This window comes from Neovison vison, chromosome 1, assembly GCF_020171115.1.
Source record: "Neovison vison isolate M4711 chromosome 1, ASM_NN_V1, whole genome shotgun sequence".
In the NCBI taxonomy this organism is placed as follows: Eukaryota; Metazoa; Chordata; class Mammalia; order Carnivora; family Mustelidae; genus Neogale; species Neogale vison.
In genome coordinates this window covers 186011950-186038218 of record NC_058091.1, presented here as the reverse complement: position 1 = coordinate 186038218, position 26269 = coordinate 186011950, and the positions used below count along the sequence as shown (strand labels likewise).

The window sequence follows — 26269 nt, the reverse complement described above, 5'->3', positions numbered from 1 at the left end:
TGTTTACCTAGTATGATTATTCATTGTGTTTTTCATAAGCAGGTACTTCTTGGAAAAATATCCAATCTAATCTTGTGTTCTCAAATTAATAATGTCAGTAATGACTTTCATTTGTTCTCATGGACTTGACCATCATCAGTCCATGAATTTTTGTCAAAAACTGGAATTGAATACCCTCACTTGCCCTATTACATAGGATTTTGATGAGTTAGAAGTAGTAAAGTTTTATTGTTATTTTTTTTTTGAGGTCAGAGCCAAAACTGAAATTTTTCTAAATAATCAGATTTTCCCTCAACTACTATTATTCAACACTGAATTCCAAAAGTTTCAGAAAAATTAGCTTGTGCTAAAGACTTGAATATTTTCCTAATGAATTTGACCTAAAATTGCAAGATAGGACAATGCTTATATGCAGAATTTATATTGTAGTAAAATCATTTAGATGGCAACTAACATTTCTTGAATCCCAGGTATTGGCAGGCTATTGTATATACTTCCTGTGCCATCAAACATTAAAACATGAAGCAAGGTTACCATTCTCACCAATTTATAGCTGATGTATTTTCTATGCTCAGACTACGTTTCTAGCAGTGAGTTTTGGACCTCTGTGCAAGTATTTTGGCATTTCAAAAATCCATTCAACTGCAAGTAAGGAGTTCCCACCTAGGAGTGGGAGTCTGGAGTGATGAGTCTGCAATGTAGAGATATGCTAAAAATCATGCAATATGATTTTATAAATGTCTTCTAAGCAGTAAATATACTTATTTAAAGTCATCTGCTTATGACTGTTAATGGTATATTGCCAGTATCCATTTATGTGAAAAGATCCTTTCAAAGATGAAAAACATGAAATCTCATGATATATCTGCCTTAACAAATGAACATTTACGGTTGATTTTATGATGAGCACTAACTTTGAACCCCAATGAAGGGAAACATTATTTCCTTCAGAAGATTTCTATCCTTCTCATTGATACACTAGTCTTACAATGAATTGTACCCAATTAATATTATGTTTTGAAATTTTCAGTAAGATATTTATATTTGTTTTCTCTTTTGTTGTGTTAATACCTACATAATAGCCTTGATTTTGCCTCTTGATGGCAGACCCTAAAATATTTATTTTCTAGAAAAATGTTACTGACTCCTGTTGGAGGCAATGATTATGCTGAGTGAAATAAGTCAAGCAGAGAGAGTCAATTATCATATGATTTCACTTATTTGTGGAGCATAACAAATATCATGGAGGACAAGGGGTGTTAGGGAGTTGGGGTAAATTGGAAGGGGAGGTGAATCACGAGAGACTATGGACTCTGAAAAACAATCTGAGGGGTTTGAAGTGGTGGGGGTGTGGGAGGTTGGGGTACCAGGTGGTGGGTATTATAGAGGGCACGGATTGCATGGAGCACTGGGTTTGGTGAAAAAATAATGAATATTGTTTTTCTGAAAATAAATAAATTGAAAAAATTAAAAAAAATTAAAAAATAATGTTCTATATAGCCACTAAAAATATTTAATATTAAAAAAAACAAAAAAAAACCAAAAAACAAAAACAAAATAAAGATTTAGATAGTGATGGCCAATGGTTTGAGGATAGAAAAGTTAACTGTATAAGTACTGAAAACTTGTTACTTTCTACAATTGTTTTTGGCTTTTGTGTCTTTAAATAACATTAAGTCTTTAAAAAGTATCCAACTAATGCTTGCAAATGATAAAATCCATAAAATCTTACAAAAGGATGTAGAGTGAAAATCAAAGCTTTCCTTTTTATAGATCCCATTTGTGGGACGCCTGGGTGGCTCAGTTGGTTGGACGACTGCCTTCGGCTCAGGGCGTGATCCTGGAGTCCCGGGATCGAGTCCCGCATCAGGCTCCCAGCTCCATGGGGAGTCTGCTTCGCTCTCTGACCTTCTCTTCGCTCGTGCTCTCTCTCACTGTCTCTCTCTCTCAAATTAAAAAAAAAAAAAAAAATCTTTATAGATCCCATTTGTACCTTCTGGTGTTAATTGGTGGAAAAAGGTTCATGTATCTTTCCAGAATGTATATATAAGCATTTCCATATATATAAATTGTTTTCTTGACTTAAATGGGCTTATTCTATGCATACTTTTTTGCCTTATCCTCTTTTCTTAATATATATGAAATATTAATAGTGTACAGTATTTTATTGCTTACATGTAATAAAATTTATTTAATGTAGTTATTTATAGATGGCCATTTATTTCCAGTTTTTTCCTGTTGTTAGGGGTAGATACGGGTTTTGTAGAGGCTGAAGCATATAAAATTGGTGTGTGTGTGTGTGTGTAAGGGGCATCTTCAAAAAAAAAAAACTATAGTGACTTACAAATATGAAAATAAGTGCAGAGTCTGGGTCAAGATCTTGCAAGTGTGGTGCCTGAAGGTTAACTGTCATTAGCATCGCAGTGAATTCACCTTTGGTGATTCTGATTACAAGCAGTGTTTCAATAAATATCCTTGTGTTTATATCTATGTGTATTTGTTGAAGCATATATATTAGATAAATTTTATGGTATGAAATTACTAAAACAGGATATTAGTTATTAAGTTCATGGACTCAGGATCTATGTTTTTCCACTTACCAGCTCTGTGACCTTGGACAAAATCCTTAATCTCTGTGCCTCAGTTTCTCATGTGTAAATGGAGATAATAATATTGTTTTAAAAATGTTGTGGATTTAAGTCCTTATTTATAAAGTGTTTAAAACTGGTTGGCATTCAGTAAATGTAAAGTATTTATGTCAGTTTTATGAGGTTTTTTTTTTAAGGCAGTCTCATGAAATTTAACTGTTTTGCATAAAATTATTTAAGTGTAACATATTTAATTTAAAAATGTGAAGAACAGGGCACCTGGGTGGCTCAGTTGGTTAAGCGTCTGCCTTTGGCTTGGGTCGTGATTCCAGGGTCCTAGAATCGAGTCCCACATAGGGCTCCTTGCTCAACAGAGAGCCTGCTACTCCCTCTCCCTCTGCCTGCTGCTCTGCTACTTGTGCTCTCTATCTCTCTATCAAATAAATAAATAAAATCTTTTAAAAAAGTAAAAATAAAAATGTGAAGAATAAGCCATTTGAACTGTTGCATTATATTAGTGTACAAACAATGGTGAATAGTGCTTTGAAATTTGCAAACTATCCTGACATGTATTATGTCATCTATACATGAACTGTAATTATGAGAATATTTTCCCTTTCACTGGATCCATCCCACCCTAGGTTTTTTTTTTGTTTTTCTGTTTTTTTTTTTGTTTTTTTTTTTTGTTTTTTAGGGGGATGGTAGTAAAGAAGAGAAAATATTTTCCTCATATAATTCCATTCTTCTAATCATTTCTCTTTTCCACTTTGAATTTACAACCAGGGATCTTTAGAGATTTAGAATATTAAAAAGAATTTTAGAATATTAAAAAGTTTTGACTTCAAAGACTTACTTATTATTATTTTTTAATTTAAGAAGACTATGTGAAGGTTAGTTATGCTTTATTTGTGCTAAGGCATCCAAAACTTAAAGCCTCAAGAAGACATACCAATTTTTTGCCATGATCAGGAGCTGGAAAAAGTAGGGCAACTGATACTATTTTTCTGTTCCCTCTCATCTCCTTCTTTCCTTACTTTTAGTGTCCTTTCTTTCTTCCTTGGGCCTTCTGGCCTTCATTGGAAAGTGTTATAGGTGGTGAATTCTAGCTAACAGAACAGACCTGGAACAGAAGTATTGTTAGCTCTTCTAGGCCTTTACGGAATCTAGTAAGCTGGGGTAGGTTTCTCTCTTTCTGAGTTTAAGTTGTTATAGCGCAAATCGGGAATTTGAAAAGAAATCATAAGCTCACCCCATTCTCATAATTGAGCTGACATGTACTCACATAATTTAGCATATAAAAAGCATCAAATTTAATTTCTCATTGAAAGCTAAAGTGATATTTTCAGGAGACTAAATGATTACTAAAGGAAGGGAAAATATTAGCAGATTTGGATTTTAATATACTTTGCTAGAAGTGGCAGTGATGAATGGGGTCTAAGGTAGTTTAAACTTGTCCATTGTAGGAGTGGATGGGGACTCTGGCTTTTACCTCATTCTTCCTTTCCAGAGTGAAAATAGCAAATAAAGAGAGGGCAGTACTGTAATTAGTAAGATAACTCTGATGTTTACCACAATCAAATATCTTCCCTTGAATTTGTCCAAATGATAAAATATGAAGGGGTCAATAATAGGATTTCTCATTTTTTGCTTCCTTTAAGATCTGTGGTGATATTACTACTGTTAAGTCACATAAAATCAACATGTATGTACGTGTGTGTGCACGTGCATGCGCACACACCCATAGGCATACTTACTCTTTTACTTGGACCAAGGATTACAAAGAAATACAAGTTTATATTAATTTCTCATGGAACTGAAAATTTTCACACTTTGTTGGAAATAACATTGTTTTGAAGGGAAAACTTTTAAATATCAGTGGCTTCTCTATTTTTCATGTAGCGTGTTTGCAGCATTCCTTTATTGTACTTACCCTCAATTGGGAATAATGCATAAATAATAAAAATATAACCTATCCTTGAGTTTTATTTAAAATATATTCAATTCTGCCTCTGCCTTGGGAGCAACATTATTCTTTTGCACCTAAAATTAATAAAATATTCTTAAAAGGTAGAAGGAAAAATTTAAAGTTACTTCTCTAAAAAAATATTTCTATGAAACTAATAAAATTGGTTGATAATATAAAGTTACATTTATAGAGAACATGTTATGCTTCAAAATCTGTAAGAGGAACTTAAAAAATATGCATCATAGTCATAGGAACTCTTTAAGGTAGGTTTTATTTTATTTATTTATTTATTTTAAAAGATTTTTATTTATTTGACAGACAGATCACAAGTAGGCAGAGAGGCAGGCAGAGAGAGAGAGAGAGGAGGAGGAGGTGGCAGGCTCCCTGCTGAGCAGAGAGCCCGATGTGAGGCTCGATCCCAGGACCCTGGGATCATGACCTGAGCCGAAGCCAGAAGCTTTAACCACTGAGCCACCCAGGGCCCCTTCAGTTAGGTTTTAAATTGACTTCCATTTTATTAGCAGAGGAAATAGAAGTTTAAAAAAGCTAATTAAATATTAAACCTCAGGATGTCTGGTTCTAGACCTGTTCTCTGTTATTATATCAGAGTAAGGTGCTTTCCAAAACGTAGTAAAGATGTAGTTATAATCACAAATACTTATCTTTTTCTGAGGTGGTAAGGTAAAATGTTTAGCTTGATGATACAACTTTTACATGAAAGGACTATTAGCCCTGTACTAGTGACTCCTGTGTATAGAACTAAAGCTTCCTTCATTGAGTCATTGCATTAGTGGTTTATATATCTTTTTAGTTCCAGAATTAGTCAGTGCGTGAAAGTCATAAATTATGTTGTTCCCACACTGCCGTAGCTCTTTGGTTTCATTTTCTAGATAATTCAGAATGATAGGATCAGGGCAATCTTGAGAGTGAGGGAATTGTCAAAAGAAGGTTAGGAAATTGTCAAAAAAAGCTTCATATGTGGATTTCTCTAGATTAACAAGACGTGGAGAACTTAGTTAAGCACATACTATGTGTAAGACAGTGTGCTAAGTGTAAGGAATGTACTGTGGAGAGTAAGCCATTGTACTGCATCTTACAGTTTAGTAGGACTATGTATTTATTTCAAGATGGAGTGGACCATATGGTACAGTGAGAAGAATTAAGAAAAAACTATGGCAAGTAAATAGTAATAGTCAAAGAGAATTAAGGAAAGAGAGGGTTGGAAGAAAAAAAGTTGATATTTCTTCTATTAGAATATAAGTTTCCCGAGGCCAGACTTGATTATTGTTATACCTCTAGTGTATAGCACAGTGCCTGATAATGTGCTTAGTAAACACTTGTTTAAATGAGTGAAGAGTTGAAAAGAGATGAATGGAAGATTAAACAGGAGAGAAGAGAATGACAGTAAGGTATAGGGTATAGGGGAGAGAGGTATAAACAGAGGAGTGAAAAGTATTAAAGAGAGCTTTCTATCAAATTCAGCTTTTATGTAACATGGCCAAGACAGTATGGAGAGGCTGGTCTTTACTGTCTTACCTTCAGGCTGGGGTGACAGAAGGTGGTTGGGACAGGTTCTGAGATAGTGTCCTGTGATCTGGACTTTCATGAGATCATGTAACAGCAAAGCATTACATGTGAATACTATTTATCTATTTATTTATAAGTGTTTAATAAATTACTTGAAACCAGAAGTTGAAATGTAGCTTTCTTGAGAATGTGCTTGAATTTTAATATAGTAAGGTTTTTTTTTTAATCTAGTAGTGTGGATATGAACTATTCTACAAAAGTGTATTTTCCAGATAACTGAAGTTTCTATCACCATCAAATGAAAAAATGCAATTTTACTAGATTTGATGTAAATTTATTTTAATATTTTATTCATTTGAGAGAGAGAGAGAGAGAGAATGAGTGGGGGAGGGGCAGGGAAAGAGGGAGAGAAAAGCAGAATCCCTGCTGAGTGGGGAGCCTGACTCAAGGCTTGATCTCAATCTCCTGAGATCATGACCTGAGCTGAAGTCAGACTCTTAACTGATGAGCCACCCCAGGGCCCATAGATTTGAAGTAAATTTCTTATAAATATATGTAAACCTAAAGAAAATTAATTTTACCTTTTCCTTCTGATTCTGGATCATTATTATATAGGCAACATAGATTATCTTTTGCTGCAGTAATGTCTTCAGAAAGTATTAAGATTTATTATGTTACTTAACTCTAAACAAAAATGAAATAATCTGGATTGCTGTATTTTGAGCAAACTCTCCAGTGCCTCTTCTTATAAAACACTAATCCCATCATGAGTTCTATACCCTCAAAAACTCATCTAACTCTAATAACCTCCCCAAGGTTCCCTTTCCAAGCACCACACACTAGGACTTAGGGCTTCCATATAGGAATTTTGAGGAGATACAGTTCAGTCCATAGCCCATACACATACATGTATTTTAATATAAATGGAACCATGCTATATTTATTCTTCATCATGCCTTTCAATTTAAAAATATTTCTTTGAAGAAAGTTACATTTGTATACCTCATTCTTTTTAGTGACTATGTGCCACTTTGTGTGGATTAAAATTTATTCAATCATTCCCCTGTTGATGGACACTTAAATGTTTTCTTGTTTTTTTTTTTTTTTATAAACAGTGTTGCAACGAACCTTCACATGGGCAAATTTTGTGTACATTGTAAAGTATTTTGGTAAGATAGATTTTTAGATGTTGAGGAATATTCTTAATGTTTTTAGATATTCAGATAATATTCTAATTTGAAGTTTGAAAAACAATTCCAAGTTGATTTCTAAGAAATTTGTGCCAGTGTTGTCACATCAACAGTGTATGTGTTTCTGTTACTATTTTTTACAATATTGAGAATACTGGGTATTATCCCTTTTTTCATACTTACCAAAATTAGTATATGAAAAATAAATTTGCTATTTATTTCATCTGCAGATATTTAATTGTGGGTCAGGTTGTAAATATTTTCATATGCTTGTTGATCATTTGCATTTTTTCTTGGTGAAATTCCAATTATGTTCTTTGTCCATTTTCATAATTGGTTGTCATATTCTCTAAGAGGGCTTTTTTTTTTTTTTTTAAAAGATGATTTATTTGATAGAGAGAGAGAACAGGGTAGGGAGGGGCAGAGAGAGAAAAACTTAAGCAGAATCTGTGCTGAATAGGGAGCCCAGTGCAGGGCTTGATCTCACCGACCCTGAGGTCACTACCTGCACTGAAACCAAGAGTTAGATGCTTAACTGAGTGCACTACCAGGTGCCCCATTGTAAGAAGGTGTTTGCTTGTAATTTGCACTGCAAATATTTCTTTATAGTTTGACTCTTAATTCTGACTTTCTTTATCATCTCTTTAACTTCTAATAAATTTAAACTTTTATAGAGTTGGATTATTAAATATTTTCTTTTATATATTTTGGGTTTCATATATTGCTTTAAAAGGCTGATGATAAACATTTTATTTTATTTTAGATTTTATTTATTTATTTGACAGACAGAGATCACAAGTAGACAGAAAGGCAGGTGGAGAGAGAGAGGAAGGGAAGCAGGCTCCCTGCCAAGCAGAGAACCCTATGAAGGGCTTGATCCCAGGACTCTGGGATCATGACCTGAGCCGAAGGCAGAGGCTTTAACCCCCTGAGCCACCCAGGTGCCCTCCCTAAAAATTTTAATGTGATATGATAGCTGTGTGTGTTTTTGTGGTAGGGATATTTCTATTTAGGACAAAGTGCATTTTGTGCAACCAGAATTTATCTGGTATATATGTACATATTAATTTTGTCTATTTAATTGTTAATACCTATATGGAAAATACCTGTAAAGCATTATTATATTATATGAAAAGAAATAGCTTATTATCCACTTTAATTGCCCATTCAACTGAGCCTCACTTTCTTTTCTTTAAAATATGGATAATACTATCTATCTCATTGGTTGTTTTGAGAATTAAATGAGATAACATATGCCAAAAATACTAGATGCCATTTACTCAGTACCTACTAAGTACCAGTTGTTATATATACATTAGTTTATTATGATCCCCAAAATAATACTTTGAGGCAGGTAGTACTGTACTCAAATTACAAGTGAGAAAATAGACCTAATGAGCTTGTGCAACTTGCCCAGCATCTCATAAAAAGTAGGAAAGCCAAAATGTAAGTACATGTTTGTCTGAAAACAAAAACCATGGTCTTTTCTCGATACCTTCCTCCTGGGACAGTACGGGTATTTATTTGCTTAAATCCTTTCTTCTTTTTTAATTTTCTGTTTCTCTTTTTCTATTTAATGACTAAGACTTTCAGACTTGCCCTGCAATACTACCTGTGATTATTGAAATATTCCTTTCTGCATTGTCCAGTAAGGTTGCCACTAGCTACATGTGTCTGTTTAGCAGTCAAAAGGTGGTTAATGCAACCCAGGATTTTTACTTTATTTTGAATTAAATTACATGTGGCTACCATTTTGGAAATCACCATCTTAGACGTATGAATGCTCAGGGTGTGGGCATACAGTGAGTGTAACTGACTTTATTGATTGATGATGAGGAAACTGTTCATTCTAGGTTGAAAGCTTTAGCAGAGGAACTTACACAGACACAGCAGATGCTTTTAAACAAGGAGGAGGCTGTCTTGGAACTAGAGAAGAGAATTGAGGAATCTTCTAAGACCTGTGAAAAGAAGTCTGAGTGAGTAAAACAAAAATAATTTGAAGGAAGAAAGTTTAATTGATTTATTTTTACGGAATACTTCAGTTATATATTGTCATGGATGTAAAATTTCTAGAAGCTGAAATTTCATTTTAAGTGTAAAACTTGGTGTTGTTGAGTTACTTTCTAGGACTCTGGAAAACTGATCTGGGTTTTGTCAATGTAGGATACCAATCATGTCTCAATATTTTAACAGTTTGAACTACTTTCTGAAAAATCTTGTTAAAAGTTGTCTCTATTCCCCTCATCAGTGTCTACCAGATTCACTCTGCATTCCTTGTTGAGAAAGTAGCAGATCAGCGTTATTTAGAAATGGGCTTCTCTGTGTTAGAAGGAAGCAAACACACTTATGAGAAAATAGCAGTCTGCTTCACTTATAAAAATCCCTTTAAGATTTGCTGTGCTGTTCTGTCTTACTGTTGTTTTTCTTGCTCATTTCTGGATCTGTAAATATCCTACTGGATTTTTAAACTTTACTTGCGTGGGAATACTGTTGTTTTCACTGATAACGACTAATTATATTTTCTGCTGTTTTAACGTTTACATTTTGATCTATAATTTAAAATTTATATTCTGGTTATAGTTGTTATTTGCATCTCCAACAGGTGTTGTGACTAGTATGGTTTCTCTACTCCTGACTGGAGTATATATAAATTTCTTGCTATCATTTTCTCATCACTGTCTTGATTTATCAATGTTCTCAAGGAAATTTTGATATGTCAGATTTCTCTGGTCTATACTTGCTCTTTCTACATAACTTCTCAGTTATTCTAATTCCTCTCAAATCTCGTATCCTCTCATCTCCCCCATCATAGGCAGCAGATGGATCTCTTCTGTCTACATTACAGAAAAAAATTAAAATCATCAGGTGGCAACTCCCTTATTTTCTGTGACTAGATATACACATCCACTGCATTTGTACCCATTCTCTGTGCCTGCTTCCAGAGCGGAACTTCTCCTTGTCCTAAGTCCACTTTTTGGGCCTGTTTTTGGTATCTTGTCATCTCATACTTTCTCAGAGAATTTAAATTATTTATCATATTATGTTCACCTTTTCTTCTCAATTGGGTCCAGTGCTCACTTTTTAAATACGATTAAGTCTTGGCTCTTATATTTTCCCTTTATGACTTAGTTAAAAAATTACAATTACATACTTAGTCAGTGGTAGAAAAATCCATGAATTCCTGACTCCACAGTGTATGTCTTTTTGATCACAGCATCAGATTGATCTTACTATTTTGAAAATCTTCTTATGAGAGTAAGTTAAAAAGGGATAAGTGTGTCAAGCAGTTCAGGGGAGGAGTCTTCATTAACCCAAATTCTGTTAACCCTTTGTTATCATGATGTTTTTATTGTTAGCTTCATGGCACAATCTTGAAAATGTTAAGTACATTTGTGTAACTAAGCCGTCATTGTGAAATCTCACTAATTCAGATATTAGTAGGATTGAAGTTTGTCTTTGACTTATATATTAAAATATTTTGCTAAACAAATAACCTGAAAGGGATTCTAGTGAAAATGTTTGCATTTCAGTTTCTTAATAATTCATAAACGTTTCCTTTTTTGTGTATGTATTTGTATAAATCTACATATCTATTTGTATATATCTACATATGTATTTAAGTACACTTATATAGTTGAAAGCAATTTTAATCCAGTTTTAGAAATAAATTTATAATTTTTTTACTGGGCAGTACTTTTTTAGCTTCATATACTGTTAATTGGAAGTAATAAAACAATAAAACAGAACTATAGCTCTTCACAAATGCTGTAAGTATAAGTTATGTATTTGTACTCATGAATTATTGCAATTATACTGAATTTTTACCTAACAGAAAGCATTATTTGTTTGGTTGAAATATAACATAATAAGAAACTGAAGTTAAAAGCTTTAAATTTGAGTTTAACATAAATGTCTCTAAAACATCTTATCGTAACAGGGAAAAAATAAGTAATATAAGAAATCATTTGATAACTTTGATTCCTGTAATTGAATAATCTCAAGTGAAAAATAAGCTTAAAGAATGGTTTTATGTGACATTAAATTCACACTAATGAGTCAAGTTTTAGTTTATATAAGTGATGCAGGTCTCAGTTGAAATGTAGCTGTTGTAGAATTATATTTTAAAAAAATAGAGTAAAAGGAATAAAACCAACCACTTGAAATGGTATAATTTTAATACAACACTAAGTGTTACTGTAGTATATGTAACTTTACTCATTACTTCTAAAGAATATTTATTCAAATGGAAATAATATCAATCTTATCCTGATTTATGATCCTTGAATACTGTATTAGAAAACAGTTTATGGGAAAGTACGCCAAGCATATGTTATTTATGGCTCAATGGCATGAAAAGCAAGTATTATTACTATTGGTTTTAATGTTTGGGTTGACTTCCAAAAATTGAATGATTACTCAATTTTGTGTTGTTTTGTGCCATTATCATCTAATACTTAAAAATTCTTTATATATTATAAAATCAAAACTCTTAGAGCCATGCAGAATCTTAAGAGCTCATTTGATTCAGCCTCCTTGTCTTTCAAATTATGTGACATCAGAGGCCCCGAAATTTTAAGAGACTTGCAAAATGTCACAGCTACCTTATAGTTAAGGTAAGACTTGAGCAATCTAAGTTATTATACTAGTCTACAAATTCAGGGACCTTTTATTTTTGTCTCAGGATTTAAAAATTATGTGTGTCACAAAAAAAGTCCTGCCTAAATAATTCATTCAGTAATATTTATTGCATGTCTTGTTAGGTGCTGTGAATACAATGAAAGATAAGATATATATTGTCCCATGTCTTATGAAGCTTACACTTTCATGGAGTAGACTAATACAAATAAGAAATTAACAATTATGATAATTGCTATAAAATAAAGAATTCAGATAGAAGAATAATAGAGGAACAGCTACTTAAGATAGGTAGTCAGGGGTCTCCCAGAAAGTGGCATTTTTGCTAGATGTTGAAGGACAGAAGATGCCCTCCATATGAAGAACGCATGCAAAAAGTAGTCAGCGATAGGAAATAAGTTGCACAGGCAAAGGTCCTGATCTCATCCATGTTTTAAATTTATTTATGGTTTCCTATATATCTTGTGTTATGTAGTCATTTATTTTCTATAATTTTCTTCTTACTGTAGTATGTATAACTTGTTTGCTAAATGGTATTATAAGCATAAAAATAATTATATAGTAAGTGGTATAGTGATTATAACCATACCTTTAAAAAAGTAACTACTGAACAAAAGCAAGACATTACCGTATGTGAAATTATATCATTATACATAAGACTCAGTAAGATTAATTGTTTAAAAAGCTAATGTTGCTCATTAATTTCATGATTAGACATGTCAATTAAAAAAAGTTAGGACAAAAGCCATACAACAGGACATATACCTCCCCAGAAAATCTCATTGTTCTTCAAAACCGCTAAACTACAAGCCAGGAAATGTGTATTTTAATCTAATTCCTGGTATTAGGATAATGTCTCAGAATGACCAAGTGATTGCCATTATGATAAAGTACAATAGAGATTTAGAACTACTGAAGGAGAATAAAAAAGACCTATCCTTAAAACAGAGTGCATATGAGATTATAAAAACCTTATCTCACCGGAGGAGGTATGATGCAGCAGCGGTGATACTATTTTTAAACAATTTTAAAAATTTTCAGATAATTATAGATTGACATATAGTTGTAAGAATCAATACAGAGAGATCCCATGTACCCTGTACTCAGTTCTCCCGGTAGTAAAATCTTGCAGAGCTATGATATAATATTATAATCCAGATACTGACATTGACACAATAAAGGTACAGAATGTTTCCATCATTGCAAGGGTCCCTTGTGTTGGGTTTTTGTAGCTACTCTGCCTTCTATCTCATACCCTTTTCCTAACTCCTGACAACTGTTAGTATGTTCTCCATTTCTACAGTTTTTTTCTTTTCAAGAATTTTATGTAAATGGAATCACACAGTATGCAGTCTTGAGATTGGCTTTTTACATTGATTGTAATCCATCTAGGTATTCTCATTCCTCTTTATTGTTAAGTAGTATTCTATGGTGTGGTGGTAGTTTCCTAAGGCAGCCGTAACAAAGTGCTGCATACTTGGTGGCTTAAAAAATGAATTTATTCTCTCCTAGTTCCAGAGGCCAAAAGTCTCAAATGTGGTGTTGGCAGGCTGGTTTCTTCTGATGGCTCTGAGGGAAACTTTGATCCATACCTCCCTCCTGACTTCTTTACTGGCTGGCAAACTTGGGCTTTCCTGGTTTATAGAAGCATCACTTCAGTCTCTGCCTCCAACTTCGTACAATGTTCTGGGTGTTCTTCTCAGTATCCGGTTTCTTCTTCTTACAAGGACACGAACCATAGACATTAAAGGCCGATCCACTCCAGTATGACCTCATCTTCATTAATTACATCTGCAACAACCCCATCCCCAAATTAAGGTCATCTTCTGAGGTTCTTGGTGATAGGATTTTTGTCTTAGAGGACACGGTTTAGCCCATAACAGTATGGATAATTTGTCTAATCATTCACCCTTTGAAGAACATCCAGTTTGTTTCCAGTTTTTGGCTATTACAAATAAAAATGCTTCCAACATTTAGTAAGGGTTTTTGTGTGAACATAAGTTTTAATTTCTCTGGGATAACCATGAGTGTGATTGCTGGTTTTCTACCAGCAATTTGTGAGTGATCAGTGTCCCTTCTCCTCATCCTTGCCAGGATGTGGAATGGTCACCATATTTTATTTGAGCCATTCTCATAGATGTGTACAGATACCTATTTTTTTTTATATTAAGATTTTATATTATAGAGTAGCTTAAGTTTCACACCAAAATTGAGGGGACGGTTCAGAGATTTTCCATACACCCCTGCCCTGACACATGCATATTCTACCCCATTATTAGTATCCTTCACAAGAGTGTTAACATTTACAGTTGATGAACTTACAATGACACATCATTATCACTCAAAGTCCTTAGTTTAAATTACATTTCATTTTAGGTGGCTCAGTTGGTTAAGTGACTGACTCTTGATTTGGCTCATGTCATGATCTCAGGGTCCTGGGATGAGCCCCATGTTGGGCTCCACGCTCAGCAGGGAGTCTGCTTGAATTTCTCTCTCTCTCCCTCCTGCTGCCCCCACCTCTGCTCATACATGTGCATGCTCATTCTTTCTCAAATAAATCTTTAAAACCTTACATTAAAAAAAAATAAAGTATGCTTCACTCTTGTACATTCTGTGAATTTGAGCAATGTGTAATAATGTGTGTCCATCATTATGGTATCATGAAGAGTAATATTTGCTAAAAATCATCTGTGCTCTAGTTGTTTATCCTCCAGCCCCATCCTCAACTGTTGTCAACTGCTGATCTTTCCATTATCTCCATAGCTTTGCCTTTTCTAGAATGTCATGTATTTAGAATCAGACATGATGCAGCGTTTTCACATTGGTTTCTTTCACTTAATAATATGCAGTTAAGTCTCCTCCATGTCTTTTTGTGGTTTGGTTAGCCCATTTGAGGACTGAATAATATTCCATTGTCTGAATGAACCGCAGTTTATCTATTCACCTTCTAAAGGACATCTTGGTTGCTTCCAATTTTGGCAATTATGAATAAAGCTGTTATATAAACATCTGTGTGCAGGTGTTTGTATGGACATAAGCTTTTAATTTCTTTGACCAAATACTAAGGAGTATGATTGTTTGATCTTATGGTAAGAGTATTTTTATTATTTTTTGTAAGTAATTGCCAAACTGTCTTTTAAAGTAGGTGGACCATTTTGTATTCCCACCAGCAATCAATGAGAGGTCCTGTTGCTTCACATCCTTGTCAGCTTTTGATGTTGTCAGTATTCTGGAGTTTGACCATCTCATAAGTCCGTCGTGGTATCTCATTGGTGTTTTAATTTGCATTTCACTGAAGACATATGATATGGGGCATCTTTTCATGTACTTATTTTACATAAGTATATCTCATTTGGTAAAATGTCTGTTAAGGTCTTTGACTATTTTTAAATCAGGTTGTTTTTCTTATTGTTGACGTTTAAGAGATCTTTGTATATTTCAGGTAACAGTCCTTTATCAGATGTGTGTTTTTCTCCCATTGTGTGGCTTATCTTACTGTTCTCTTGACATTGTCTTTCAAAGAGAAAAAGTTTTTAATTTGGTACAGTCTAGTTCATTGAATATTTCTTTCACAGATTGTACCTTTAGGGTTGTATCTAAAAACCTATCACCATACCCAAGGCCATCTAGGTTTTCTCCTATGTATTGTCTAGGAGTTTTGTAGTTTATGTTTTGCATTTAAGTCTGTGATCCCTTTTGAGTTAATGTTTATGAATGGTATAAGGTCTGTTTTTTTAATTAATTTTTTTGATTTGGATGCCCACTTGTGCCAGCTCCATTTGTTGAAATACTAACTTTTTTCTTTTATGTTGATCCTTTTGGAAGACCCCATTTATTATCTGGAGTAAAATAAAGATGAAATAATAGTAATACAGAGATTGTAAATGCCATGAGAAGTCATGTTTAAAAATAGAGCTTTTTAGGGACCCTGGTTGGCTCAGTCAGTTAAGCATCTTCCTTTGGCTGAGGTCATGATCTCAAGGTACTAGAATCGAGCCCCACATTGGGCTCAGCAGGGAGCCTGGTTCTCCCTCTCCTTTTACCCACCCATATCACTTGCTCACTCTCTCTCTCTCTCTCAAATAAATAAATAAAATCTTTAAAAAAAAAAAAATAGGGGCGCCTGGGTGGCTCAGTGGGTTAAGCCTCAGCCTTCGGCTCAGGTCATGATCTCCGGGTCCTGGGATCGAGCCCCACATCAGGTTCTCTGCTCAGCAGGGAGCTTGCTTCCCCCCCTTTCTCTCTGCCTGCCTCTCTGCCTACTTGTGATCTCTCTATCTCTGTCAAATAAATAATAAAATAAAAAAAACTTAAAAAAAGAGCCTTTTCTCTAAATTATATAATATATATGACTTAAAATATTTTAATTTATTAATTATTATTTTTATTGAACTACAATTGTTATACAATATTATATTAGTTTCATGTGTAAAACATAGTGATTCAACATTTGTATACATTACAAAATGATCACTATATATCTAGTTACTATCTAGTTACTGTCTGGTATAGATCTAGTTACTGTCACCAACAAAGTTATCATATTATTGACTAATATTTCCTATGCTGTACTTTATATCTTTGTGACTTACTCATTTTATAGCCAGAAGTTTATACCTCTTAATTCCCTTTGTGTATTTTGCCCATTCTCCTTTCCCTCTCCCCTCTGACAATCACCAGTTTATGAGTTTGTTTCTGTTTTGTTTTTTAGAGTCTACATATAAGTGAAACATACGGTATTTGTTTTTCTTGGTCTGATATTTTACTTAGCATAATACCCTCTAGGTCCATCCATATTGTCACAAGTGGCAAGATTTCATTCTTTTTTATGTTACATATTTAAATATATTTGTGTTTTATATATATGAATAATCTTTATGCACAACACACCACGCCACATCATCTTTATTTATTCATTAATAATGGATACTTAGATTGCTTCCATATCTTGAGAGTTGTAAATAATGCTGCAATGAACATAGGGATGCAAATATCTTTACATGTTAGTGGTTTTGTTTTCTTTGGGTAAATACCCAGGAGTGGAATTGCTGGAATGTCTGGTATTTCTGTTTAAGTTATATTTTTAATTCTTTCTATAATGGTTTAATCCTTCAGAAAATTTGTTTAGTACTTAATAAAGCTAAAACTAATATATTCACATCCTTCTTGTAACACAGGCATTTTTTTCCCTGACTGAATAATACTTCTAACTCTTTAATATTTTTCTCCTAAGTCTATATTCTCTTTGTTACTGGCTACTGCATAATCATAACAGTCCTTCTAGTTCAGCCATTTAAAATGGACCAAAAATAGGTAGCATTTCTCTTAGAGTTTGTATGTTAACTTAAAACAACACCAATTTATTCTCTTATATTTCTGGAATTTAGTTGTTGGAAATAAATCTTATGGACCTAAAAGCAAGTTGTTGATGGGGTGAATTTCTCTGAAGGCTTTTGGAGGGAGTCTACTTTTTCTGTTTTTCCAGCTTCTAGAGACTTTCCTCATTTTTTTTATCACAGTGCCTTCCCTTTTTTTTTTTCTTTTCACATTGCCTTCTCTAACATCATCCCTTTTACTTCCCTCTTATCAGATCCTTATGAATATTGGGCTCACCTGAATCTTCCTAAAATAACTTCCTCATTCCAACATCCTTAACTTACAAAACTCCTTTTTGTTCTATAAGATAACATATGCACAGGTTCTGGGGTGAAGGATGTTGTTATCTTTGGGGGCCTGCTGTACAGTTGAAGAGATAATAAAATGTATATGTTTCACTCCTGTAAATGTATTTCTTTGAATTTTTTCAGCCGTTCAGTTAGTATTTGCTTTTTTGCAATTGTTGTTCCTTATTTGTCACTCCATATTTTAATTTGGTAGTTTATTTTCATTCTTTTGATTATCATTATTTTATTTTGCATTTTTCCATATTTATGAAATTTATTTACAAAAAGCTAATGGTAGCAGTAATGGTTTTAGAGTGTTAGTATTTTCAAGTATACTTCCCTGTTAATTGGTCCGCATTTGTGAAATCATTCACCCTCTTTTTGGACTCATCCTGCAGATGTATGTGAATATGTGTTTTTACCATCTTATCCTGTACATTTTGAGTTGTCCCTTATCTTCTTGTCATGTGATTCTTTTGGTAGCTATGTGATGCAAAGAAGGAAACTTCAAGAAGTTTTAGGTTCATAATGGGTGTAATCTTTTCCAGAACCCAGTCCTCATGAATTTATGTTCACAAAAATGGTTGTTTTAAAAAATCAACTTTCTCTGAAGAGATTCACAGAGGAAAAATACATAAACAGTTTCTTATGAAAAAAGGCTTACTATCTAATATGCAAACCACATGAATTTATCAGGAAATTTGTGTGGATTTAGAACATAGGTCACAGATTTTTGAATGATGGTGACAGAAATGATAATTGCTATTTACTGAATTCTTACTTTATGGTAGGTACTGTGTTAACAATTTTTAAAGTATTATTTCATTGTATTCAGAACAACCCTGACAATTTGATATATTATCAATTTTTCCAGTGCTAAAACTGAAGATGGGAAAAACAACACGATTAAGTCATTAAGTTGAATCTGTTCTCATTCAGTATAATTACACTCTTTCCATTATGCCATGATGATTTTACTTGGGAAGTGTTAATGAGCTCTGACAGTATGGTATATCCTTCTTCATTGCTTTTGCTGTGAACTCGACTGGTTAAAGGGTTTGTCTTTTGAACATTGGTAGATTTCTGGTAAAAATAATCTTACTCATTAGTTCTACTTTTCCCAGTTCTCTACATGAGTTATTATTTTGTTAGGATACTCACCTGGAACTCACTGCAGTACAATGAGGAGATTATAGCTTTCCTTATAGCATTCACTGAGGCTGCATCCTGCTCCATTTGATTGGAATTGAGTTTTCAAAATGTTGATCAACATCATATTTATAAACAAATCTGTCTTAGTGGGCATTCCTTCTGCCTATGATTACTTATTCAATTAATATTGATCCATGTAAGTTCCAGTTTAAGGAGGTAACATTTTCTGATCTTATTCTCTGGTTTTGAAGTTTTCCCCTACTGATAATCTATTGTTGCTTACATATTAATAACCTATTTTCAATGGTACATAGCGCAGTTTTTTAAGATATTAATAGACCATGTATGACAGTGTTTCCAGAAGGTGTTCCGTACCACCACTACCTTTTATGGTTTTCATGTGGATGAGTTAGTTTGAAATTCCTTTTAGGGCAGATCTCAGGGAATGGAAGTTCACAATAAGGCAACATGTGGCCTATGAAGTTTTCTAAAGAAGAAATGGGGAAGTCAACTGTCAGAACAGTTTTTTCCAACTCTAAAAACAGAACAGAACAGAAAACTGTCAGAACAGTTTTCTCCAACTCTAAAAACATACCCCTTGCAACATAAACACAGCTTTTTTCCGAGGTTGTCACCTTGATTTGATTTCTTTTTCCCAAGGCATAAATCTGAGTTCAACTATATTCCATTTGAGATTTGAAATAATTTGAGATTCTGCTTCAGTCATATTAATTCACTTTGGGTTCCACACTTCTCACTGTCAATGTCCGTATTCTGTGAGGTAGATGACTTCACTGTAGAGTAAAATGAACGCCATAGATGATACTGTATTTGAAAGCATCCTGAATTTGGTTTTCACTTCCAAATATTTTATTCCACTTTGTTGTTTTTGGTTTTCCATTTTGTTAATGCTAACATTTAGTAACTATTGTGATGACTCGAAAGCTGTTTAGTTTTATAATTCAAATGATTCTGAAGGATGGTTATAAAGATAAAAATGAAATAGAAGCATAATATGCTGATGTAGTTTCCTTTAAAATCTTATTTCTTAAAGAAGTTGAAATAATTTATTCTTAATGTGTTCTCTTTCAGTATTGTGCTTCTACTAAGCCAAAAACAGACACTTGAAGAGCTGAAACAGTCAGTCCAGCAGCTGAAATGCGCTGAGGCAAAGTTTACAGCACAGAAAGAATTACTAGAGCAAAAAGTACAAGAAAATGATGGGAAAGAGCCACCTCCAGTAGTAAATTATGAAGAAGATGCACGATCAGTTACATCTATGGTAAGCCTAAAAGTAATCAAAAGAGAAACTTAAAAGCGTACTGTCTAGGTAATAAGTGGGTACAAAAATTAATTCTTTTGCTATGACAAATTATTACTCTTGTTAATATGCAGGTCCTATTAAACTTGTCTGTAAATGCAAAGTACACTTGTCAGTCACCTCAGGTCACCTGGAGAACACTTTCAGGAACCACCTGTAGAGTCAGAGGAAAAAACTCTTCTCTTGCCTTCAAAACTGAATGAAAGACTGCAATATTTTTATTGCTGGGAGACAGCAGGAAGGTAGGGTGTTATTCTTAAGATAGAAGTAATAAGGAGAATATTTTTCATTATTTTCTTCTTAAGAACAGTAGAATCTTATTTATCTGAGATTGATGATATGTTTGTTTGATATTATAAATATGTGATTTTGTTTAAAAATAGATTTTTCCTTGTGAATATTCTTAAACTACAATACACACATTCAAATCCACCAACTAGAAATTCAGATTCATTATATATAGTTTTATTAACTGTTTAAGAATGCCTAGTACGATTATTCTCCCTCCCTCTTCCCTTCCCTTTCTCCCTTCCTTCTTCTCTCCTTCCTTCCTTCCATCTTAAGTTGGTGGATCTCACCAAGCAGCAGTTTTGCTCTCCAGGGGACATCTGGCAATATCTCCAGTTATTTTTGGTTGTTATAGTTAGTGGGTACTATAATAGGATCTGATGTGTAGAGGCCACTGATGATTCTGAGCATCCTGTAACGCACAGGACAGCCCCTGCCTTCACACTCCTAACAAAAAAGTATTCTACCCAAAATATCAGTAGTGCTAAGTTTGAAAAAACCCGAGCTCTGTCCTTGGCTTTTTCTGTGACTAGCTGAATGTAGTCCATAAATAGAACTATCATAGTTAATGATGCTGTAACTGATATTTTAGTCATTTTTACCTTATGGAAATAGTACAATTTGATTGTTAAACATATTTACATGTCTCTGTAGGGAAAAAAGGCAGTATTTGAAAATGTGATGAATGTGGAAATGAATATGAAGTGTTTAAATTATTGTGGTTATTGGGGCGCCTGGGTGGCTCAGTGGATTAAGCCTTTGCCTTCAGCTCAGGTCATGATCTCAGGGTCCTGGGATTGAGTCCCACATCGGGCTCTCTGCTTGGCAGGAAGCCTGCTTCCCCTCTCTCTCTGCCTGCCTCTCTGCCTACTTGTGATCTCTCTCTCTCTGTGTCAAATAAATAAGTAAAAGTCTTTAAAAGGAAAAAAGAAATTATTGTGGTTATTCCCATTTTGTCATTAATTGAATCATACTAGTCTGTATATTATATATATATTTTTTAATGATGAAAAAAATTAGATTTAGCCAACTGGACTCAGTTTAGATGATCCCAATTTTGTTGGCAACATCCAAAGCATCATAGTCAGGGACCAGTCAAACACTTGCCTTCTTCTCTCCATCAGGCCTGATCAAGGTGTTGAACTTGGCCACATCAATGCGGTAGAGCTTCTTCACAGCCTGTTTGATCTGGTACTTGATGGCCTTGACATCTACAATGAACACAAGTGTGTTGTTGTCTTCTGTTTTCTTCATGCTGACTTCAGTAGTCAGGGGGAACTTGGTGATGGCATAGTGATCAAGCTTGTTTCTCCTGGGGGCGCTCTTGGGCTGCCTTCAGGGACACAGAATCTTGGGTTGTCAGAACATAGGTGACCTGCAGATCATCTTTTTTTGTGTGACTGTGGATGCCTTTCAGCACCGCTTTCTTGGCCTTCAAAGCCTTTGCTTTGGCTTTGACTTTGGGAGGGGCAGAGGCTTCCTTCTTAGCTTTTGATACCATCTTTGTAAAGGGCATATTGTTATTTGTAAAGGGCATAAACAATTCATTGTTAATTATGAATTATTTCTGTTCTCTCCTTTACTATCGTATCAGATAATAAGGATTTTCCTATATGTACCTCGGGCCTTTTCTGGATTCTTGATAACTACCTGGTATATGTATTCTTTCAGAGGAACTTCTGAAATTTTTTCTTTTACTTAGGTTTTTAAATCCTTAGCTGATATGTCTTTTGTACCCTGAGTGTAGTTTGTAATACTTCCTTATCTCCATGTGATCTCTCTGTCAAAATAAAAAATAAAATAAAATAAAATAAATAAATGTATGTTATCTATTCCTTGGGGCAATGCCTTTAGTAAGTCTGTAAGGAATTTACAATGGAATGCCACACTATGTAGTTTAAAGTAATAAAATAGCATTTTATAAATCAAAGGGCATTCCCCCAAATTGATGCCAATTAATGAGATTTTACACTTGTTTATTTTGTTTACGTAGTTCAGTAAGAATGAAAGGCTATTAATTTATTGAAATCTAAAGAAAATGTGGAGGCAGGTGATATAATCCTCTTCATCAGGAGAAGTCATCCTCCTAATGTAGTCTTTTTTAAACCTAGGTCTAATTTTGGTTAAAATACTAAAGGAAAAATGATGAATATTAAGTATTACACAATAATTTTCTATTGTCTGGGCATAATTACTCATTCAAGAAATACTTATTGAGCACCTACTATGTGTCAGGCACATTTCTAGATGATTGAGATATGTCAGTGAATGAAACTAGTTTAAAAAACCCCTCTCTTAGAGATCACAATCTGTGGTGAGTGGCAGTTAACACATAACTATTCCATTGTAAGATGGTAAATGCCAAGGAATAGAAGCCGAGCAGGGTAGAGGGTTGGGTGCCCAGAGGTTGGGACACAATTTAAATCTAAGTCAGGATAAGCATCATTGGGAAATTGACATTCGAACAAAGACTGGTAACAGGGAGCTACTAAATCCCTTCATTTTTGGGGTAAAAGCTTTTCGGTCAGAGGGTGTACCTGTTGCAAGGGCCATAGTGAAGGAGCGTGTTGGACTAATGAAGCGTGGTTAAGGAAGTCCGAGTGGAGGGGAAGGTGAAACTGTAGGAAATGAGGTTAGAGAAGTATTGAGGAACAGATCTTGGACTTTGTGGACCAATATTAAGGATTATGGCTCTTCTCTGTGTGAAGTGGAGCCACGGGCTTGGAGAGTAGTAGCAGAGGAATGATGTGCTCTGACTTTTTATTTAAATAGATTACTGTGGCAACTGTATGGAGAATTACTTGAGGGGAACAAGGATGGAAGAATGAGGTTATTACAGTAACCCACATTATAGAAAATTACAATTTGAGCAACGATGGTCATAGCAGGGGAAGTAACAAGAAGGCTTTTGCTTTTGGATATATTTTGAAGGTTGACCCCAGGGGATTTCCTGTGGATTAAAGTAAGGTATGAGAGAGAGTGGTCAAGGATAATTTTAGCATTTTTAGCAGGAGAACTAGGTGAATAAAACTTGTTTTGGGTACCTAGAGCAGCTTTAAAGAGAAAGAGCAAGACTTCAGTTTGTCTTTCTAAAAAAAAACAAGTCATTGTCAAAACAAGTCATTATCAACATTTCGTATTTGGGCCACAAGTTCAGGAGTATGATTTGGACTGGAGATAGGAATTTAAATCGTAGGTATCATTGGTATTTAAAATCATTTGACTCTAGGTGGTCACCAAGTGAGAGAGAATAGAGAGAAAAAGAGAAACAAGGACTGAACTCTGGGGCACTTCAAGTTAGGTGGTCTAGAAGAAGAGGACTTAGTATGAGATTATGGAGTGACCAGTGAAGTTAGTAGAAAATCAAGAGTTTGGTGTCCTCAAAGTGTTCTGAGGAGAAATGAGTTCCAGAATTTGGGAACTGCTGAGTTAAGACAAAAGAAACCTTTGTATAATTGCTGGAATTTTCTAAACCTTTAATATCCTAAGAGGGTAAATACAGCATGGAATGCAGTGTCTCTGAAAATACTGACCTAATTCCTTTTCAAAGAGTGTGTGGAAGGGACCTCAGTGCAATAGAACATCCTTCGGGAAATACTGAATTAGGAGATAAATCTTTCTTATCTGATTGGGTTGTTTGTAGATTAAATGTGCTGATAATTTTGAAGGCATTTTGAGTTGTTTAAATGTTCTATAAACTCAAGGATTATTTTATTTTATTCTTTAATTCTAACTCTGCAGGGCAGAAGAATCTGCCTTTTGGAGCTTATTAGGAAGGTGAACTCTTTTTGTTGGCTGTCCTTGGCTAATGATGGAAATACCAGAATTTTCTAATCCCTGAGTAACATTGATTTTCCTACTTTTGAAATTAATTAATTAATTAATTAATTTAAAAGCATCACTTTCCCTCATGTTTGTTTATGGTCGTCTAGTTGTAAGAAGATGAGTTTTCAATCAGTATCTGTTGAATTGAGGAACTGGACTTCCATTTTACTCCAGAGTAATCTGGTTGTTTTACTTTATAATAGCATGTGCTGAGCACCAAGTGTAATGGTTTTTGTTGAAAGAATCTTTCTTATATGTCAGGTATATCTAGAATTGATGGCTCCTTGTAATGAGTTCTTACTTTTTAAATATGGTTAGCTATTCTGTAAGATAATTGCCTTTACATTGATGTTTCTGAAATTGCACATTTTTAAAGTCTTGTGCTAGACTAATATGCAACATAAATTTATCTTCTCTGCAAATCTTATTAAGTTCTGCTTAGTTGAACAGCACTATCAATAAAATCCTGTTTTGTAGTATTTGCAACCAACAGAATAGCTGGTATGTTGACTAAGTATTGTCTGTCACTATGACTCAGTAGTAGTCTGTTTTATAGAAGTGTCTGATGGATTTTCAGTTTTATGCTTAAACTCTAAAATGGACTGATACCAGTTGAGATTGACAACATCATCGAAGCTTTATCTATTTTCATTATCAGGTACACTTTCTTTCTTTCAATACGTAAGATCGATGTTAATTTGAAGACTTGCTCCTCAAGTACATTGAGAAAAATACCAGACCAAAAAATCATGAGACTGGAATTGAGCTTTGCCTCTGCTTTGTAATCATAGTCAGGTTCCTTAACCGTTTTGAGTTTTTCCTTTCTGTAAAAAGAAGGAATGATTATATATCTACCTTGCCTGACAAGATTTTTATAATACGACGTGAGATAATGTGTGTGATATATTATTGAGACACATAAGATTTTATTTCAGTTTTTTCTAATAATATGCCTTAGTTCCCATGTAAATTAATTAGTATTCATTGAGTTAAGTATAGATTGTAGATTTTTCTGCAGGATTATCTTATGTATTTCTTATATATAAAGGCAAAACCTGAATTAATTTCTCTGGATAGGTAGTACAGGTACAAATACAGTAGTCTGAAGTGTCCCTTCCTTAGTCTCCCAGTTTCCTACCTCAGAGATAGCCTTCCAGAAGCATTGTATGCAGATAAAAACATAAATGTTCATTATATGCCTTCTGCTCTTATACAAAGGATAGTGTATACAACAATATTGTTCTGTACCTTAGTTTTTAACTTAATATGTTTTAGGTTTTAGGCATAAAACCTTTTTTTTTTTTTTTTTTTTAGTTCAGTCAATAAATATTTATTGTCAGGAGTCGCGGTCTCACTTTAGATTCGGGGGATATAGTAGTGCACAAAATAAATACAGTTTTTTCTGTCCTCCTGGACCTTTCACTCTTTGTAGGTACAGACAGTTAAATATATGTATTAAATGGCAAATATATTAAATATTAAATATATAGTTATATATGTGTCATGTGGTGGTAAGTTTTTAGGAGAGAAATAAATCAGGATGGAAGAAAAAGGGTGATGGGAGGTGTTTTTATAAATAGGGTTGTCAAGTAAGATTTCACGGATAAAGTGACATTTATGCAGAGATCTGAAAGAACTAAGGGAGCAAATGTCAAGACTGCCTGAAATAAGAGTATTCCAGAACACAGTGAGAAAGAAGAAATAAGAGATGGGGTCAGAGAATTAATAGGCATTTAGATCATGCAGTTAGGCAGATTATTGTAGACTTTGATGCTAACTGTTAGGGAAATTAGAAACCACTGAAGATTCTGAGCAAAGGAGTGACATATTTACATGGTTTTCAACCTTTTATTATAAAGACAGCTTCGGTAAAATCTTTATACTACTACTATGTGTATGAAAGGAGTTTATGTGTGAGACACATTTTAGAAGATTTTGTGCAGCTTTATAGGTTTTACTCCCAAAATAGTTTAAAAGTTTTTAAACCTGATTACAATGTTGGTTATAGATGTTAATTATTATATTCGCATTGAATTAATGTATCAGTTTTATAGATAAATAAATTTCTCTTCTAGCTTTCCTATGGCATGAATTTTATCATGCTGAACTTTCAG

At 34.0% G+C, this 26269-nt stretch overlaps 1 protein-coding gene across 3 annotated transcripts in view; it reads left to right on the top strand.

Moving 5' to 3' along the window:
- The window catches only part of FER (FER tyrosine kinase), a 536624-nt gene that overhangs the window by 177497 nt on the left and 332858 nt on the right, over nt 1-26269 (top strand). For all 3 annotated transcript variants that reach the window (XM_044264382.1, XM_044264368.1, XM_044264376.1), the window contains exons 9-10: nt 9125-9247; nt 19814-20003. In XM_044264382.1, coding sequence (XP_044120317.1) covers nt 9125-9247; nt 19814-20003 — 313 coding nt within the window. The remainder of the gene's footprint in view (nt 1-9124; nt 9248-19813; nt 20004-26269) is intronic.